The sequence below is a fragment of the Mustela putorius genome, unplaced genomic scaffold (assembly GCF_011764305.1).
Source record: "Mustela putorius furo isolate JIRA1106 unplaced genomic scaffold, ASM1176430v1.1 tig00003969_pilon_pilon_pilon, whole genome shotgun sequence".
NCBI lineage: Eukaryota > Metazoa > Chordata > Mammalia > Carnivora > Mustelidae > Mustela > Mustela putorius.
The window spans coordinates 437,243-457,658 of record NW_025422112.1 but is presented as its reverse complement, the minus strand read 5'-3'; the positions used below and the strand labels follow the sequence as shown (position 1 = coordinate 457,658).

The window sequence follows — 20,416 nt, the reverse complement described above, 5'->3', positions numbered from 1 at the left end:
GAGTAGAAGAGAGCTGAACATTTAGGTCAAGCTGTTGTGCCATATGTACAAGGTCTGTTTTCAAAACTTCAAAAGCTGCATTTCAAAGATTGATTATATGCATTAAACAAGATATATATAGTACAATACACAAATGAGTTATTTTTAAACGAAGCTCAGTCACTAAAATCAAGGACAGGGATGAACAGTCTTCTCCAAGTACACCAACGTCCCATTATGAACCAGAGCTACCCTGTGATACAGTACTCAACAAGGCCGCTTTAATAAGGGGAATGGGAATGAAAATAAAAATAAACAATTAAGCTTAGTTCTCCCTATAGTTTTCTATATATTAACAGTTTTAAACTTACTTGGATTTATTCTATTAATAAGCAATTTCTTATTTTATATAATAATACTTTTAAAAGAATTCTGAGGATTTAGTTGGTAACATGATGGTAGCTGGGGGCAGGCAGGGGAGGGCAGTGGAAGACCTGGGTTACTGATATATTTGTATGTTTCAATAGCAAATTATCTACTTCAGGGAATATAGGACACATTATTTGATAACTGACTTTTTCACTTTTGAATCAACCGACTGTGTATCTTAAACCTATATTCTGTGCTTAGAGAAAAGCTATGAATAAACACTCTGGAAGAATTGTTTGGTTCTCACAAATAGTACTGTTCTACTTTCCTATATAGGGAAACCCCCACTTTTCTACTGTTGTTTTTCTCTCCTGTGAGTCTCCTTCACCCCACACAAACATTTCACTTCTGGTTGCCAAATGTGTGGAGGTTTTCCCCATACCATGCAATGCTCTCTGACACTAGCTGGGTGTCCTACAATTTAATTCAGCTTGGACACTAACTACTTGGAGTGTCAGACCAGACAGGTTAAGTTCCTCTATCCCAGGGTTGCCTGGGTATCTCAGATGTTTGGGCATCTGCTTTCAGTCGGGTCATGATCCCAGGATCCTGGGATTGAGTCCCATATTGGGCTCCCTGCTCAGCCAGGAACCGCCTCTCCCTCTGCCTGATGCTCCCTCTGCTTATGCTCTCTCTGTCAAATAAGTAAATAAAAATTAAAAAAAAAGAAAGAAAGAAAGAGAGAAAGAAAGAAAAGAAAAAAGAAAATCCTCTATCCCATAAGACTGCTGGCCCTCTCCCCCACAACACATGCTTCAGACACCAGCTTCAAACACCAGTGCTTCTGACCAACTGGCTACAGATCAGAGGTTCCAAGGAACCCCTCCTTGGGTTGGATTAATTTGCTAGAGTTATTCACAGAACTCAGGGAAGCCCATTTGCCAGTTTATTAAAGGATATGATAAAGAATACAGATGAATAGTCAGATGAAGAGAAATACAGGGTAAAGTCTGGGGGGGATTCCAAGCGTAGAAGTTTCTGTCCCTGTGGAGTTGGGGTACATCACCTTCTTGGTGAGGATGTGTTGACCTCCCTGGGAGCTCTCTGAGCCCTGTGCTATTGGGGTTTTGTGGAAGCTTCCTTGTAAGCATGATCAATTATTAACTCCATTTCCATCCCCCTTTCCCTCTCTGGAGGATGGGAGGCTTGGAGTGAAAATTCCAAGCAGCTAGTCATAGCTTGGTCTTTCTGGTGACCAGCCCCCACCACGGAGTCATCCAAGAGCCTGCCTACAGTCCCCTTATTAGAACAGAATGTGATCCTACTGCCTTTATCACTTATGAATTTACCAGGGTTTTAGGAGCCCTATGTAAAGGGACAGGGTCAATGACAAATATTAGAACAAGAAATGCTCCTAGTGTTTTTATCACTTAAGAAATTAAAAGAGGTTTAAGAGTTTTCTGCCAGTAAGTGGGGACAGACACCAATACATATATATTCTTTTTTTAAAATTTATTTTTTTATTATTTATTTCTTTTAAGTGTAACAGAACTCAATGTTTATGGACCACACCCAGTGCTCCATGCAATACGTGCCCCCTCTGTAATACCCACCACCTGGTTCCCCCACCCTCCCACCCCCTCCCCCTTTAAAACTCTCAGAGGTTTTCAGAGTCCATAGTCTCTCATGGTTCATTTCCCCTTCCAATTTCCCTCAACTCCCTTCTCCTCTCCATCTCCTCATGTCCTCCATGTTATTTGTTATGCTCCACAAATAAGTGAAACCATATGGTAATTGACTCTGCTTGACTTGTTTCACTCAGCATAATCTCTTCCAGTCCCGTCCATGTTGCTACAAAAGTTGGGTATTCGTCCTTTCTGATGGAGGCATAATACTCCATAGTGTATATGGACCACATCTTCCTTATCCATTCATCCGTTGAAGGGCATCTTGGTTCTTTCCACAGTTTGGCGAGTGTGGCCATTGCTGCTATAAACACTGGGGTACAAATGGTGCTTCTTTTCACGACATCTGTATCTTTGGGGTAAATACCCAGCAGTGCAATTGCAGGGTCATAGGGAAGCTCTATTTTTAATTTCTTAAGGAATCTCCACACTGTTCTCCAAAGTGGCTGCACCAGCTTGCATTCCCACCAACATTGTAAGGGGGTTCCCTTTTCTCCACATCCTCTCCAACACACATTGTTTCCTGTCTTGCTAATTTTGGCCATTCTAACTGGTGTAAGGTGGTATCTCAATGTGGTCTTAGTTTGAATTTCCCTGATGGCTAGTGATGATGAACATTTTTTCATGTGTCTGATAGCCATTTGTATATATATATATATTCTATTATCTGACAAGTACTAAAGACATATTTTTAAACACAATTATAATAAAAAATGGAAAATTAGTGATAATTAGTAAATTCAAATATAAAATTTCCAAAATAGAACTACTAAGAGAAATTTTAAGTCATGGCCACTATTAGATATATATTTTTATATTAAACTTTATGGGTTACCCATATGCCACATTAAATTTAGTTCAGCATGGCTCACTGAACCCAAAGACATCAAACAAATGTGAAAATCTCTCTGTAATATATCACAAATGTGAAAAGCAGTGTCTTTTACCCCATAATATTGAATCTGTGCTGCCTTCGAACAGGACTTGAAAGCCGCGGAGGTCACTGAAAGAAAGTCATTCTGTTGTGTTGCTGAAAAGACGTTTGATGATCCATTAGCAGAGAAGTGTGAACCTACCCTTTTGAAAAGTTCTTTATACTTCTAGGTGGTGTAATAATTTTTTCAATGAATCACTTAAGTCGAGTTTTCCTAAATATTTATCCAGAAAATATTTTGAAACTTTACAGTCTATAATTCCCAAATTTTATTTATACTAATGAAATCACTGATTATATCTCCTGATTTCAGATTTTATATAGAAAATGCTGCTTAGAATAATAAACAGGAATAATTACTTAAAAATTAGTGAACTCTAGTTTCTAGGTGTCCTAGCATTTTAGAGAGATAACCCTAAAAATTTTGAATCCAAAATTTGTAAATTATATATAGCCTTTATTTATATATGTTATATAGTATATATGTATATATTTAGTCTTATAAGAAAAGAATAATAATGAAATAATCCAGAGAGAGAGGGAAAGAATGATATCCTACTCAAGTTTTTATAAGTTTGGTTTGCTTGGTTATTACATTGGGTTAGTTATAGATCTAAAAATTTCTAAGCATACATACTTTATCACTTCATTGAAATACTGAAAATAGAGTCATTATGGTACCATTTCCATTAAAAATGGGTATTTTTCTCTGTTTGAACTACTGTAATGAATGTTCCCAAACATCAATGACAGTTTGATTTGAGACCATGTATAAAGAAACATCCAGGAGAGATTCAGGGGTCATCAGTCTGAATTACAAGAAAATTCAACATCACTCCTTCTAGGATCAATAATGATGAATATAGATAATATGTTTATTAAATCAGATACACAGATATTCAAATTTGGAAATTTCCATAAAGTGACATGGATTTCTACCATTTCTCATAGAAAAATCCCTGATACACCACAACTTTACATGGTACTTTGTATTTTTCTTTTTTTTTTAAAGAGTTATTTATTTATTTGAAAGAGTGAGAGAGAAAGTGGGAGGGGGTGGGAGAGAGAGTCTTAAGCAGACTCTATGCCAAAGTGGGGCTCGATCTTACCACCCTGGGAACATGACCTGAACCGAAACCAAGAGTCAGATGCTTAACCAACTGCACCACCTAGGAAACCTGAGTACTTTGTATTTTTCAGAAACACTTTTATATACATTTTTCAAACCTTGTGAACTTGAAAATAAAAACTGCATCTGTATTATCTGTCACCAAACTAAATACAGAACAGTTAATTGATTTACGCTGTGTTGCACAGTTGACTCACAGCTAACTTGGGCTTGAGTCTACCTTTGGTTACCTACTGACACTTCAGTCAGGTCTGCCTGTGACAGCAGTCAGATGATCTCATCATCCCTCGTGCCACCTTCAAGGCATATAATAAAAACTATTCTCTAAGCTTGCATGGAGTTCTCTATTGAGTACATGTTTTTGCTGCAGCTTGAAAAATCCCTTTTCCTGGCTCTCCTTACAGGTCTACATTTGTAGCCCTAGAAACAAACCCAGTAGTAATCTCAGCGGCAGTGGTTCAGGGTTTGAAGACATCTTGGAGCAACAGTGGCAACATGGGCAGTAACATGTGGTTAGTAGTTAGAGCCTGGAGAACATGGCTGGGGTGACCTTATTGGTCAATGAAGGATGGCAGGTGGAGAAGTTCCAGGAGAACTGATACATTGGGGCAGCTGTCTGGCACATGTAATGAATTATTAACACATGTTTATTACATGCTGTTGCCTAGGCTGCTAATTGTGCTTAATCAGAAAAGAAAATACAACTCAAAATACAACATTCTTAGAGGAAATGAGTCCTCCTCATTTGGATGAAATGGATAAAAATGAAAACCAAAAATTGCATCTACTATTTGCACCATTACTGTCATTCCTGATTCCAAGACTTTTCATAGTCTAAATATTCTTTCCCAGGGTGGATACATCTATCAAATGGTTGCAATATCCATGTCATCAACCATGACAGCTATTGGACGAGAATACAGCATCCTGGTCATATAATTCCCCAGACTCCTTGCCAGGCAAATTATGAGGGAGGAAGAATTAAAACAATTTCTGAAGAAGATACTTAGCACTTACTTCCTGTTGCCATGCACTGGACACAGTTTTAAGCCCATTAAATGTGGTAACCCTCTCCATCCTTACAACAAATTTTTCATATCTTTGGTATTATTAAAAATAATATTATTCTATTTTACAGATATGGAAGCACAGAGATGTTAAGTAACTTGCCCGGATGGCAGAGCCAGGGAGTTGAGCACCATTATCCTTTTTGTAATAACTGGATTATACTGTCCCTGAGATGGGCATGGCAGCAATTTCAATTCTTGAATGGGCTCATTTGTTTGTTTTTGCTCCTACCTCTGTCCACCAGGAGCAAGGTTGCTGGTCCATACCCTGATGTAACTACATTAGAAACAGAGTGTATCTCTGATTTCTTCATAAATTTCAATTTGAGAAAGAGTTTAATTTCTTTTAATACAACTGTTTTCTTTCAAGAGAAGTTTAATAAGTCATATCATTCTATGTCAAGGGTTGGCAAACTATGGCCCATGGACCAAATTCTGCCATTGTTTGGTTTTCTGAGGAAAGGTTTTTGTTTTGTTTTGTTTTGGTTTGCAACACAGCTACATTCATTCACAACCACATAATGTCTATAGCTGCTTTTGTGCTACAGTGGCAGACTTGGACAGTTGTGACAGAACCTGTATGGCCTGTAAAAATATTTACTCCCTAGCCATTACAGAAAAAAAACTGCCAACCCTTGTTCTGTCCCTGGTTGTTAAAGTAAACCAAGGGTTAAATTACCTTTGATTTAAGCTATGTTTTCAGTAAACCCTTGAAATCTACACCATTTTGTTTTTGCTTACTTACTCACAGAATAATTTCCTAAAATAAGGTGTCAATACCTATTAATTTTTCATCATGACCATCCAAGTTGGGTGACCCAAGTTGTAAGGTAACAGAACCTTACAAACAATTCTAAAAAAGCTTACTCTAGGCAAGGCACTGGTGAAAGTACTCAGGAGGTGGGTGGAAGAGAGATGTAAAACACAGTTTCAGATTAGGAGGTGTTCCATAGTGAGAGGAGACATAAGCACAGATTTCTAGTGTAATGCATTTACTCAGCCCAGTTCTTAATTTATACGCATTATTATTTATACTATTATAGCACGGTCAGCTTTCTACAGAATTATATACATATCATCTCTCCTCTATATGGTGACTGTGGGTATAGATAATTTCTTGTTCATCTTTGTATACAGCTCACAGTGCCTAGCAGAGTGTGGTGCACTTTCTAGGCACTCAGTTAAAATTTATTGAATTTGACCTCCCTGTCCTTAAAAAAAAAGATACAATGAACAGCAATTTCTGTGTATTTTATAAAGGTAATGTATGAATTTACTATCCTTGCTTTCAACTCCACTCCCTCCCATATCCGTCTGGAGCAATCTCCACTGGGAGCTCTTAAGGAGGGACAAAGATATTTTATAGTGCACATTGTAAAACAGATGAAAACTGAGCACACTTTTTTCTCTAAGAAAAGAAGATGTTTTTTAATACGCTGTAAGGAAATACTATGGGATTTCATTGGCTTTGGCATGGTAAGTATCTAACGAAGATATGGTGTATTCTACTGGGAATCATTTTATGGAGAAAGACGGATGTTATGATTCTTTAGATTTCATTTGTTTTCTTCAGCAATATCAGAAATCTCTTCTTTTGGTCTTCCCTCAATGCACAAAAAAGGAAGCCTTAGTGAGCCTTCTTGTTCTTTCAATTTCTAACTTGGAATAAATACCCAAGATTAGTCCTTCTTTTACTTTCCTTCTTAAACACAAATATTAAGTAATATGAAGATTGCTTCTGAATCTTTTTCTCTCCCTGGAGTTGTTCATGTAATTTGCCTCCTGGAACTTGGTCAGATGTCTGCTCCTAATTCTCAAAGATCACATACTTCCAAAGGGCATGCTTATTTCTTTTCAAAGAAGCAGCACAGAATAGATTCAACTGCATAGTAATATATCCCATGACGAAACCTCCCGATTGATAGCACTTGCCGAATGGAGCTCATTTTCTGAAAGTGCACCTAAAGAGTTTTGTGTGGTCTCATCCCTTCTCCCATGACCTATTAGTAGCTCCTTTGAGGGGGTTCCAGAATTCTGAATTGGTTCAGTGGCAGAATCACAAAGCTTTCTTTTCATCTTGACTGCTGTTCTCAGAGCTGTCTCTCCCCCACAGAGAGTTCTTTTTTAAACTATCCTTTCTAAGGATTTTTACTGTAACCCCATAAGGATTCCAGTTTTATCTTTCTTTTGTTCCTTTTCAACATCAATTAGTTGGTGAGGCAAACTGAGAAAAGATAAATCTACAGTTTTGAACTAGGAATATAATTCAAAGCTGACATTGGCTTATCAACCTGATATTTCTCTATCCTTTTCCCTTTAAAACTGGATGATATAAAACACAAGCGTTCAATAAATGTTTGTTGAATGGAATTGAATTTTTACTGAAATGTCTGGGAATGAAATGACAAAACTAAACAAACAAACAAACAAAAAAAACAAACAAAAATCAACCCCTAATCTCTAAAATGAAACATCTGTTTTAATTTCCTCACTATTCTTAATTGCTCCTACATGTAATATACTGATTTCAAAGGAAAGAAAATTAGCCCTTAAGTCAAGTTGAGGGACACCTTTTAAACTACGGGTGTTTAACTGAATCACAAAAATCTTCGTGTTCATCTGTTGTGAGGCTTTTATGAGGTTGATAAATTCAAAGAGGACTGAAAGCAAGACCCCATGAAACATTCTGCTGAGGTATTCCCAACAGTGTAGGATTAAATTACCACTTTACAAATGAACGAAAAGAATGCTTTACAGACAAAAACATTTTCTACTCTCACAGGCTATGAAACTCCCTTGAGTGAACAGTTTCCATGTATCCAATGCTGGGACAACAATTATGTAAGACAAAGATAGAAACTGATAATCATTACAATGGCACTGTTTCTTTTACTAATAACTTCTAGTTTGATTTATTTCGGTAGGTCATTGGGTGCAAAAGGCAAAAACAACCCTATGGCACTAACATCAGCTTGGGTTTATTGGTTTAAATTAAAGTACCAACTTGGACAGGGTGTACATATGCTTGGCATATATTTTTATGGCGTTCAAAAAGAGCACATTGAATGGAAGTACAGATCTGAGCCAGGAGCATGAGCCAGAGGACGAGAATTCCCAGAGGTTGGCTGCTTCTTTGGCGATGAGCTGTTTTTAGTTGATAAAAACATACTTTCTATGAAGAAACACCTTCTTATTCTTATATAACTTAAAAAATTCAAAGCCAGAAAAATCACTTTGCTTTGTGACTTTAAATTATTATGTTTGTACCTTTTGTTCTGTGTTTGTTTTGTCTCCTTTCCCTTGCAATGTACGATTACCTCCAAATTTCATGGTCGTCCACCACAACTTAGGTTTTGTATATAAAAATTTTTTTCCCCTTTTTTCTTTTCTCTCTCTTTCTTTAAATATAAATAAATGAGACACTCTAAAGCCATTATTTAAACCTGGGTGTTTACACTACTGGGAAAGAAATAAAAATAGAACTACACTCCTGGTCTAATTCTGACATTAGTTTCTTTCTAAAATATAATATTAACTTTCAGTTCTAATGTTCAAAACTTCTAACTGCACTTAGTTTTCCAAAAATGTTTCTTTAAAGCGTTTTACTTATAGCCAAATAATATAAAGGTTTAAATATTTTTTCAAAGTACAGATGATGAATCAGTTTTGCAAAATATTTCAAAGTAGAGGAGAAAAACTTTTCAAAATAATGAGTTGCCCTAGAGTGTATAATCTATTCAAGTACGGAAGACATTATATATCCAATATAGGGAATTGTTAAAACTAGGGTACGTTCAGTTCAAGAGAAATAAAACAATTGTCAGATTTGGAATACAGCATTTAATCTACTTTAGCGATGTTTAGCTATAAAAGTAGAGAATTCTGCAAATTCTGATTATAGGAAGGAATCCTTGTGAGGACATTGCATAATGTAAAGAACCCTGGATATAAAGGCATTTCCTTAAATACTGTTAATATTACTCTTTTTCAAGCCAGCTAGGATAATGCTAAAAGAGTGTTAGGATTATTCCCAATTATCAAATGAATCCCGGCTTTGGAAAACCTTCTTCCAAGTTACCAAGTATTGAATTCAATTCATATTTAGTGATTTATATTACAAAAATATGCTCTCAAACATTTGCAGCATTTATGTTTTACTGCTATAGCCATATGCCATCAAACTCATATGCTTGCTCTATTCTTCGGTGCTGGTTCAGAGCCTGTTTGTAAGTCATGTTCCATTGAATGACTCATAAATTAAAGAAACTTCTAAAGAAAGCTAGAAAGAACTATTTCTTTTTGGTAATGCTTCATGTACAAAGCTAGAAAAGTTTTCCACAATATTTAAATGAATAATTCATTGCTTCAATAGGTTAACATTTCAGAAAGAAACCTGACATATAGGAAGTCAAACATTTAATACTTACTGTAGAGAATAGTTCCATTCAACGTGCTTGTTTTTATAGTCAAGTAGATGGTAACAGTTCTGTTACGTTCCTTCTCTGGCACAAATTTCAACTCATCCAGGGTTGTAAGAAAAGGCAGTTCTATATAGGAATTCCCGTTGAAAGATGGAAATAATAAACCTGCATCTAAAAAAAGCCCCTGCATGTTAGTGTGTTCTGATAGCATCCTATTGCTAATCAACTAGGTAAGGACATGGCATTTATAGTTAGCATTCATTTAAGACAGCACTGATGCTATAAACACTAGTCCCAGTATTAAGAAATTTAGATATGTAAATACATTAAATTTGAAAAGTCATTGTCTCAAATAATCAACCCCGAGTCCAGAGGAAAAGACTCAAAGCAAGGATTTTAATTTTTTGTTCACGGATGGGCAACAACAAAAAAAATCTGTGTCCCTGCATATAAGAAATAATGATTTTCATCAGATTCTTAAACTATTCTGATATGAATGGCTATACATCAAATTGTATATTTAAAATCATTTATTTTATTTTATATAATTATACCTCAATAAAAAGTAAAAAAAAAATCTGTGACACAAAAAGATTAGAAAATTGTCACACAGCAAGGTTTTCTATTTAATATTTACTGCTTTCTAATAATATTTAGATAAGGTATTTTATAAGTGGTAGTGCTATAGTATGTAAATTTTGTAGAATTATTAATCTTCTAAATGATTAATCTCAAAATAATGAGGTATATAAAACTTGAAAATTGTTTATTTTATTGTCATATATTCATATTTACATCAATAGACTTGGTACACTGACAAGTGTAACATGGAATGTGGAAATGCAACTTAATATTCTGTCTCTTTCACAACAGGGGAAATATTCTCTGGCTCTCCATGAAAACTTGGCAGTTCCTATGAGTCCTGCCTTTTTTCTGAGTTACCATTATAATGATTCAGCAGCTAATATCCAGTCTGAGAAATTTATCAACACTTAAATCTTCTTTCAGAGATACGACTTGGCCTACTGTCCTCCATCAGCCAAGACCTATAAGGCATCTGACACTTCTATCTGCCTTGAGGGACAGAAGGAAGCTGATTTCTGTTTTTTCTTGTCTAACCATCTCCCATTCATGTTAGTTGCTGTTTCTGACCCTTTTGGCTTTGAATGTTGAGGAGGCGAGGCGAGTGGAAAGGGGAGAGAAGTACACAGTAAAGGAGAGCTGTAAGAACTGGTGATTGAAGCTGTTACAAGAGGCTCTCGCTCTCTAGGAATAGCAGATGTTTAAAACTCTTTCTCTTGTGCTAGAAATGTCAGCTAAAATACAACACATTCAGTGTAATTTCAATTTCAGATCAACAATAATTTTTTAGTGTAAGTGTGTACCAAGCATTTCATGATATATACTAGAACAATTATTTATTTGGAATTTGAAATTCAAATTTAACTGAGTGTCTTATATTTTTAGTTCTTAAATCTGGCAACCCTCTGACTCACAATCATTTCTACATTCTTTAGAAATCCTTTGCCAATTACAACTCCTAGGATTTGTGCAATGGCCTGCCTTTGGCTTGTCACTTCTAACTTGGTCCCATATTGATTTTTCACTGTAGCACAGACTCCTGCTGTTGACAACCACTTGCCTGTGTCAAAGTAAAAGCTGCATTGGACAAAGTTAACCAGACAAAGACTTTATTGAGGGCTACTGCAATAAAGGAGAGAGGCCAGAATTCAGTCTTTGCTTAACAAAACAAAGAGTGTAATGAAAAGTGAAAAGAAGAATCGCAGAATTTTTAAGAGCTGAGGTGGGGACCACAAACTACCTGTGTTTGCTAATTGGCCTTACCCCCTAAAAACACAAGGTTTTTCATATCTTCATCACAGAAGGTAGTTTACAACTTGGAGCAAAGGCACCCTTGAAGTTTGGTTCCTACTCTCCCACAAAACTGGGAGATAGGGCCACTATCATTTTTGATGCTAACATGGTGAAGAGATGGTTCTAGGTTGTAAAGAAAGATATTCCTGTGTTGTAAAACTAAGATTTACATCCCAGAGGAGGCAAAGAAAGAATTTACAAGTGTAAGTTTTCTAAAGTAAATGCTCTAAGAAAGGTGAGGTCTGGAGCCTAAAGTCAGGAAGAGCCTGTCTAAAATTTAGTCAAACTGAGGGGAATGTTAAGGCTGCCTTGGTCACCTGACTAGAAAAACCACTTGGGTAAAACAGAAAAATGACTCTAGACCAAATTTTTTTCCTAAAGGGGTCTACATCTAGTCCCTGGAAAACATTCCTGTATTTCCTGCCCTACTTTCTGCGAGGGTATAGATTGTTTTTAGTCTTCTCTCTCTGCCTCTGCTTACACACAAACACACACACACACACACACACAAGCTACTTTGACTTTGCTTTTGCTTTGCTTGTGTGTGTGTGTGTGTGTGTATATGAGAAAAAATATATATGCCAATCAAGTTTTTAATATATATTATAGGGAGAAGAACCATATTCCAATCAAGTTAAAATGCAACGTAGCTAGCTCCATACTGGAGAAGTTTGAATGAGAAATGTGGATGCAGCTGGTGTAGAGAAAAATGACTTAGACTACAAAGAGATGGATTTTTAAATTAATAGAATCTTTAGCATATAACTTGGCAACTGCTTGGATAGTGCATGTCTGTTAGTTATTCCATAATATGGTTTTAGACACTGTTTCTTTATATTACTTTTACCTGTCCTACTGGAAGTCACTAAAGTGTTCTGTTCACTAATTCAGTAAATATTTATTGAGTAAATACTACATGCCTGGTACTAGTCAAGGAATACAGTAGTGAGCAAAATAAAGACCTCATCCTCATAAAGCTTAGATTTTAGCTTTATGCAAGGAAACCTCAAGCTAGAAGTTGGTAGAGTTTATTCTTCTGATGTGGTAAATCTGGGGGGGGGGGGTTGTTCCTTGACCATCTTTTCTGACATTTCTGTCACCAAGGAGCACTGAGCCTCATGTGAAATGTTAAGACTAGATAAAAGGGAGGGTCTGAGAAAACCTACCTCATCTACCATTTTATACTATTCATTCCCTGATGGAAAGCTCTGTGTTTGAGTCATCTTTGTATCACCCTATGGCCTGACTAGTTTTGCACAGTATAGGCAAATACATTCTTAGACAAATACAGATAAAATGATCATTTGTGGCAGTTTAAAAAAAAAAGAAACAGAAAAAAATTCTCATTATTAAGATGGGATAAGAAAGACTACAGAGATGGGGCTTCTGGCATTTATTTATTTATTTATTTATTTAGTTTTGGTGGTTTGATAAATACAGAAAAAAAATTCTGGAAGAAAACAGACTTTATATAAAAGTTCACATATGAATTGAATTATGTGGATCCATAATCAGGTTTTCTTATTCTGAGAAGTAGTGAACTCACCAACACCAACAAAAAATATAATTCAATTTGCTTAAAAAAAATGACTTCCATATTACTTTGCAGGAGCATATTTATTGTATAATTCAGGCACACCTGCCTATTTCCCAGCTCACACATTTGAATCTTTTTTCAGAGCTGACAGGTTTCACTAAAGTTATGAGAGGAAACAAAAATTACAAACAATAAACATTTGCTATCGAATTGCTTTCTAACTGTATTAATTTTCATTATCTATCATTATCATCATGTTTAATGGCTATGTTTGAAAACAGAACTGCCCTGAATGGGGAAAACAAGACTAATTGGGGTTAGGTAGAGTGTTTTCCTGTTGCTTCCAAAGCCTCTTCAAGCAATCCTTTTTGAACATACTCCAAGTTTATTTTTCTTCCAATTACAAATGAAAAAAAGCCAGGGTCTTTATACAAAAATATGTATGAAACATCTTACAAAATATGGCAGACAGTGGTTAATTGGTGACTTCTGATTGTAACACAGACATCTGCAATGTTTAACTGTCTGAAAAGATCATATAGGGTAATCTATGTAATTATATTAACTTTTATATGGTTAACAAAATTTAAAATCAGTTCTGACTCATGGGAAAACCAATAAATTAACTGAAAAGGAGGACCTCTTAAATCTGTAAGTTATATTTAAAAAATAAAACTGAAACTGTAAAAGGGAGGTATAAGAACCTAGAGTCCTGAACATCTCATGTTAAAAATGTGGATGAATTTAATATTTTTTTATCAAAAATTTTGGTAAAAAATACCAAATATATTTCTGTGGTATGAATCATGACCACAGTCAATTAATAACAGTAACACATTTTTTCTTCTGAAGTTTTTATGAATTTCAGAATTTTCTGAAATGTCTGAAATTTTATCCTGAAATTTCTCCTGAAATTTTATTCAGGAGAGCACCATGGAGTTCTTCATGATAAAGAAAACACAGAAGAGATTAATATCTTTACCCTGAATATAATACAGCATCTGAGCAGCATCAATGTTATTCATTCTGAATGGAATGGAACACCTTTGTCTGCAATATGAGTTTTAATCCCTTTAGCCTTGTATAAAAGTCTTCTATGATCTAACACCAGAAACTGACATACTAACATTCAAGTAAAGCTACAAATGTGATGAGTCACAAATAACCCATATATAACTTTACTGTAATTCCTGGTACTAAAAGAAACATAACATTGCCTGCTAGTCTTCCCTTATAATAGAAATAGACTGTTCTACTCAACAGAAATTAAAAAATACTATCTGAATGTTTTTGTTGAGTCTTTTATTATGTTACCGAGAAAGAACATCATATAAATCCTATCACTAAGTTTATAAAGTGAATACTGATGCAATGCAATTTTAATAAATATTTTGTTTTTAATTTAGAAATAATTACTTATTTTATGATTCTAATTTTATTAAATTCTGTGATTAAGAGGAGTATCACCAGTTAATAAGTCCACAATTCTCTCTTCCTAAAGGATTAATTACTAAAAAATAATAGGGGAGAGGAGTTACAATGGCAGAGGAGTAGGGGACTCTAATATTCTCTGGTCCCTGGAATAAAGCTAGATAGTTATCAAATTATATTGAACACCTACAAAATCAATTAGAGATTTGTGAAAAGAAATGCTTCAATTCTACAGATAGAAAAGTGAATACTTTTTGGAAGGTAGGGTGTGTAGAGATTTAATCTTGGGGCAGTATATCAGAGGATATGGTAGAGGGAAAGGAGCCTGCTTAAGGAGGCTACTGCAAAGTATTATAAAGTGGAGTGCAAAATCAGAATTTTTAGAAGCCACCTACAGTGGGGTGTGTCCCTGGCTTAAAGGTGCTTGGATGGCAAAGCAGGGCAGAATCCCAGACTGGATAGTGTGGTCTCAGGATCCTCGGGGTCACAAGAAGAACAGGGATGCCTGAGTGTGGCAGAGTTACTAGGCACAGGGGGGTGGCGAAGTTCTCTGAAAACAGCAAGTCCAGGTGCAGGCTTTCTTCTCTTTGTTGCCATAAACTGTGAACTGCTGCATGGTCAGGTGACCATTCTCCTGGCAGGGGCCCAGCAAAAGGCAAAAACTGGGGAGATTCCCCCCTCCTTGCCCTGGGAGGAACAGGGTGGGTCCGTGCAGTAGGAGTCTGTAAAATTTGGAGTTCTGAAACTCAGTCATGTGCCTGAGATAAAACACTCTGTCACATGCTGGATGAACAGAGTTTGGACAGAAACCAGGGAAACAAGAGTGACTTACTTTTTCTGTGAGGGCTCACTAGAGTAGGAGTGCATAAACTATCAGCTCTGGGCCTAGAGAGTGGGGTGCTGCCATTTTCATCCTGCTCATCATTGCTGGAAGCCTTTAAGGAGCAAAACAGAGCCATGTAGTGGAATCTGGAGCCACTTACACTGAGCCCACTCCCCTCGTAAGGGAGGTGCATTTCCACAAGAACAAGGACACCTGAGAATCAGCACAAGAGGCCCATTCCCCCAAAGGACCAGCAGAACAAGCAGCTAGCACTAAGTTCCCTTGTCATAGAGAATTGCAAAGCTACAGCTCTTGGGGTAAACAGCACATAGCATTCATGGTCTTTTTTTTTTTTTAATTCTTTAGTGTTTCAGTATTATTTTTTAAGCTATTTTATTTTTTAAAAATTATTTTTAAAAATATATATCTATAAATATATTTATCTATATCTATATCTTTATATAAAATTCTTTTGTTTCCTTTCATTGTATTTTATATTTGCATAGATATGCAAATATAAAATATAAAATACAATGAAAGGAAATAAAAGAATATATGTATAATATATATGAAAAACTTACATATATATAAGTTTTTCTTTCTTTCCTATTTTGGGATCTAGTTTCTTTCAACAAGCAGACCAAAATACACTCAGGATCTTCTAGTATTTTGCTTTGTTCTGTTCTGTTTCTTGTTGTTTTTTTTTTTCTGATTTATTTATTTATCTTTGTTGTTGTTGTTATTGTTATTGTCTTATCTCTTTCTTTCTTCTATTCTTTTCCAGAAAAATGATGAGATGGAGAAATTCACTCCAAAAGAAAGAACAGGAGCTAGTACTCACTGCCACAGATTTCATCAATATGGATATAAGAAATTTCTGAATTAGAATTTAAAATAATGTTTATAAAGATACTAGTTGCATAGAAGCATAGAAGACAATGTTTATAAAGATACTAGTTGCACAGAAGCATAGAAGACAATAGAGTATCCCTAATTGTAGAAATTAAAAAACAAATCTAGTCAGGCTGAAATTAAAAATGCTATTACCAAGATGCAGTCTCAAATGGAAGTTCTAAAAGTGAGGATAAATGAAGTAGAAGAAAGAATCAGTGATTTAGAAGATAAAATGAGGAAAAACAAGGAAGCTGAAAAGAGAACAGAAAGACAACTACTGGATCTTGAAAGGAGACTTAGATTACCCAGTGATTCCATAAAGTGAAATAATATCCAGATAATAGGGTTCCCAGAATATGGAGAGGGAGAGAGGGGCAGAAGAATTATTTGAACAAATTATAGCTGAGAACTTCCCTAATCTGGTAAGGAAACAGGCATTAAAGTCCAGGAAGCCAGAGAATCCCCCTCAAAATCAATAAAAATAGGACAACACCTTGACATACAATAGTGAAGCTTGCAAATCAAAGATAAAGAGAAAATACTGAAAGTAGGCCAGGAAAAGAGGTCCTTAACCTACAAGGAGAAAACCTAATGGTTGGCAGCAAAGCTGTCCACAGAGAGCTGGCTGGCCAGAAAGGACTGGCATGATATATTTAAAGTGCTAAATGGGGAAAATATGCAGCTAAGAATACATTATCCAGCAAGGCTGTCATTCAGAACAGAAAGAGAGATAAAGAGTTTCCAGGACAAACAATAGCTAAAGCAATTTGTGAATATTAAATCAGCCTTGCAAGAAATATTAAAGGGGATCCTTTGAGTGAAGAGAGAGCCCAAGAGTAACAGACCAGAAAGGACCAGATACAATCTACAGCAACAGCAACTTTACAGGTAATAGAATGGCACTAAACACATCTTTTAGTCATTACTCTGAATGTAAATGGACTAAATGCTCCAATCAAAAGACATGGGGAACCAGAATAGATTTTAAAAAACCAAGAGCCATAGATAGGCTGTTTACAAGAGACTAAGTTTACACTTCCAAACGCCTTGAAAGTGAGAGGGTGGAGAATCATTTATCATGTCAATGAACATCCAAAAAAAAAAAGCTGGAGTAGCAATCCTTATATCAGATGAACTAGAATTTAAACCAAAGACTGTAATAAGAGATGAAGAAAGATGCTATATCATAATAAAGGGGTCTATCCAACAAGATCTAACAATTGTAAATATTTATGCTCCTACCTTGGGAACAGCCAAATACTCTGATAATAATACAATAATAGTAGGGGACTTCAATAATCACAGCAATGGACAGATCCTGGGCAAGATGGACTTCACAGATATTAAAAGCATTCATCTAAAGAAACAGAATACACAGTCTTCTCAAGTGCGCATGGAACGTTCTCCAGAACAGATCACATATTGGGTCACAAATCAGGTCTCAACTGGCACAAAAAGACTGAAATTATACCATGAATATTTTCAGACCACAATATTTTTACACTTGAAGTCAACCACAAGAAAAAATCTGGAAGGACCACAAATACATGGAAGTTAAAGACCATTCCGGGATGCCTGGGTGGCTCAGTTGGTTGGATGACTGCCTTCGGCTCAGGTCATGATCCTGGAGTCCCGGGATCGAGTCCCGCATCGGGCTCCCAGCTCCGTGGGGAGTCTGCTTCTCCCTCTGACCTTCTCCTCGCTCATGCTCTCTCTCACGGTCTCTCTCTCAAATAAATAAATAAATAAATCTTTAAAAAAAAAAAAAAGACCATCCCACTAAAGAATGAATGGGTCAACCAGGAAATTAAAAAGAATCTAAGAAATATACGGAAGTAAATGAAAATGAAAACATGACAGTTCAAACCTTTGGAATGCAGCAAAGGCAGTTCTAAGAGGGAAGTATATACCAATACAGGACTTTCTCAAGAAACAACCTCAAATACACAACCTAACCTTCTACCTAAAAGTTATTGGAGAAAGAACAGCAAATAAATTCAGAGGGAGAAGTGAAATAAGAAAGATTAGAGTAGAAATCAATGATATAGAAATAAAAAAACCCAGTAAAACAGATCAATAAAACTAGGATCTGGTTCTTTGAAAGAATTAATAATATTGATAATCCTCTAGGCAGACTTATCAAAAAGAAAAGAGAAAGGGCCCAAATAAATAAAATCATGGATGAAAAAGGAGAGGTAACAACCAAAACTGAAGAAATACAACTGTAAGAGAATATTATGAGCAATTACTTGTCACAAAATTGGGCTAGCTGGGAGAAATGGATGTATTCTTAGAAACATACAAACTATCAAAACTGAAACAGGAAGAAAGAGAAAACCTGACCAGACTAAAAACCAGCAAAGAAATTTAATCAGTAATCAAAAACCTCCCAACAAACAAGAGTCCAGGGCTGGATGGCCTCCCAGTGGAATTCTACCAAACATTTAAAGAAGAATCTATACCTATTCTTCTGAGAATTTTTACTATGTTGATGATATACTGCTGATAATACCTGTTGATAGTACATGGAAAATAGAGTGTCTAGATGCTTTTATAAGATATATCAATGCTTAATGATGGGGAATATATTCCCATGGAAGTTAAGGGGCCTGACACTTAGAAAATTTTTGTGTGTCCTTTCATCTAGAGCATATAGAATATCCTTATCTAAAGGAAAAAACAAATTATAGGTGGCTGGCAGATAGCCTGTAACTATAAATAAGACTAAGGATCAATTTGACTCACTGAAAACATCATAGAGAATTTTAAAGAATTTGCTTCTTTTTATGTATTGTTTTATTTCAACTGAAGTAATATATCCAAATTATTGATTTTATAGAAATTTTTTCCTTTTAATTTCCTTACTAATTCTGGAATCATTTTCCTTATTCTGGAAGTACTTCTTTTTAAAGTTGCTTTCATGAGTATTTCCTGCTCATAACCCTCTCTTTTTTTTTTCCTGAAGATATGTTTACTTGGACCACATTGTTCAATGCAAGTTTAGCTGTGCAAGCATTTGTATATTGACATTTAGTTTACCTCTGAAATTTGAAGGTATTATTTCTCTTAGTTGGATTCCACTTTTGCTATTTTAAAATGGTTAGAACTATGTTAGAATAATTAGGTATGCTATACCTTCTCTTTATAGTCATCATATTTTTTAACTTCTCTTGCATTTTTGCATTGTCAGTGTTAAAATATTCACATCTAACTTCTTGTACTTAATTCTTTTCTCAGCTGTATCTAATCTGCTACTTAATTCATATATTGCATTTTCAGTGATTGTATATTTCATTTCATTGTTTGGCATTTTGTGATAGACTCTTTTTGTCTTGCTTATTTTTAAATTCCCTTAAATTTTCTTTATCACTTAAGTACAGTTGTATTATAGCTAATTCTTTCTTAATTTTTTTATTATTTAAGTATATATAATATTATATTAGTTTCAGGTGCACAACATACTGATTTGACAATTCTGTACATTACATAATGCTTATCACAATAAGTATAGTTACGATCTGTCACCATACCAAGTTATTACAATATTATTGACTATATTCCCTATGCTATACTTTTTCACTCCTGTGACTTATTTTGTAACTGAACGTCTGTATCTCTTAATTTAATTCCCTCTTGTATTTTCTTTAGCATTTTAAATGCGGTAATTTTATTTCTGTATTTAATGAATCTAATATCCAAAATCCTTGGGGTTATAATGCTGCTGTTTATTTTTTTCTGCAGCTTTTGCTTGAGGTAGTCTGTTTTACCTGGTATTCTTCTTTATTTTACAGTTATTGTTTATTAATATTTATTGGTGAGAATCTATAGAGACTTAATTTATAGAATTTTGATTTGCAAAAGTGGATTTGCTTTTGCTTCTTCCAAATATCCTGAGGCTTTCAAATTGAGATTGCTTTATATTAATTTCTACTTTGGAATTTCTTCAACCAAATTTGCGGTACAAATCAGAACTGAGGACAGCAGGACTGTTGAAGATTCTTGGGGAGGGTTACTTATATGCCTATAGCTAGAGTGGCTGAACACCAACTTTTCTTGTCTTTCTTGCTTGTAGGTTCTTTTTTACCCCACCTTTCCACTGAGTCTGAAGTCCCTTAGAGGTCTAAACTTAAGGAACAGTTTTCAGTTTCAACTCTTGATTTTACCTAGACACAGAGATGCTTGCTTTGCAACTCACACTATCCTTAAAGCCCTTATCTCTTGGTACCTGAAAGCAGCAAATGCTGTGGTTCTACTATTTGTCACACATTTTTT

The 20,416-nt window shown here is 35.3% G+C and overlaps 1 protein-coding gene across 2 annotated transcripts in view; it reads right to left on the bottom strand.

Annotated features, from left to right (window-relative positions):
- EYS (eyes shut homolog) overlaps positions 1–20,416 on the bottom strand; it is a 264,828-nt gene that overhangs the window by 83,306 nt on the left and 161,106 nt on the right. For both annotated transcript variants that reach the window (XM_045070410.1, XM_045070411.1), the window contains exon 2: positions 9,591–9,755. In XM_045070410.1, the coding sequence (XP_044926345.1) occupies positions 9,591–9,755 (165 nt within the window). The remainder of the gene's footprint in view (positions 1–9,590; positions 9,756–20,416) is intronic.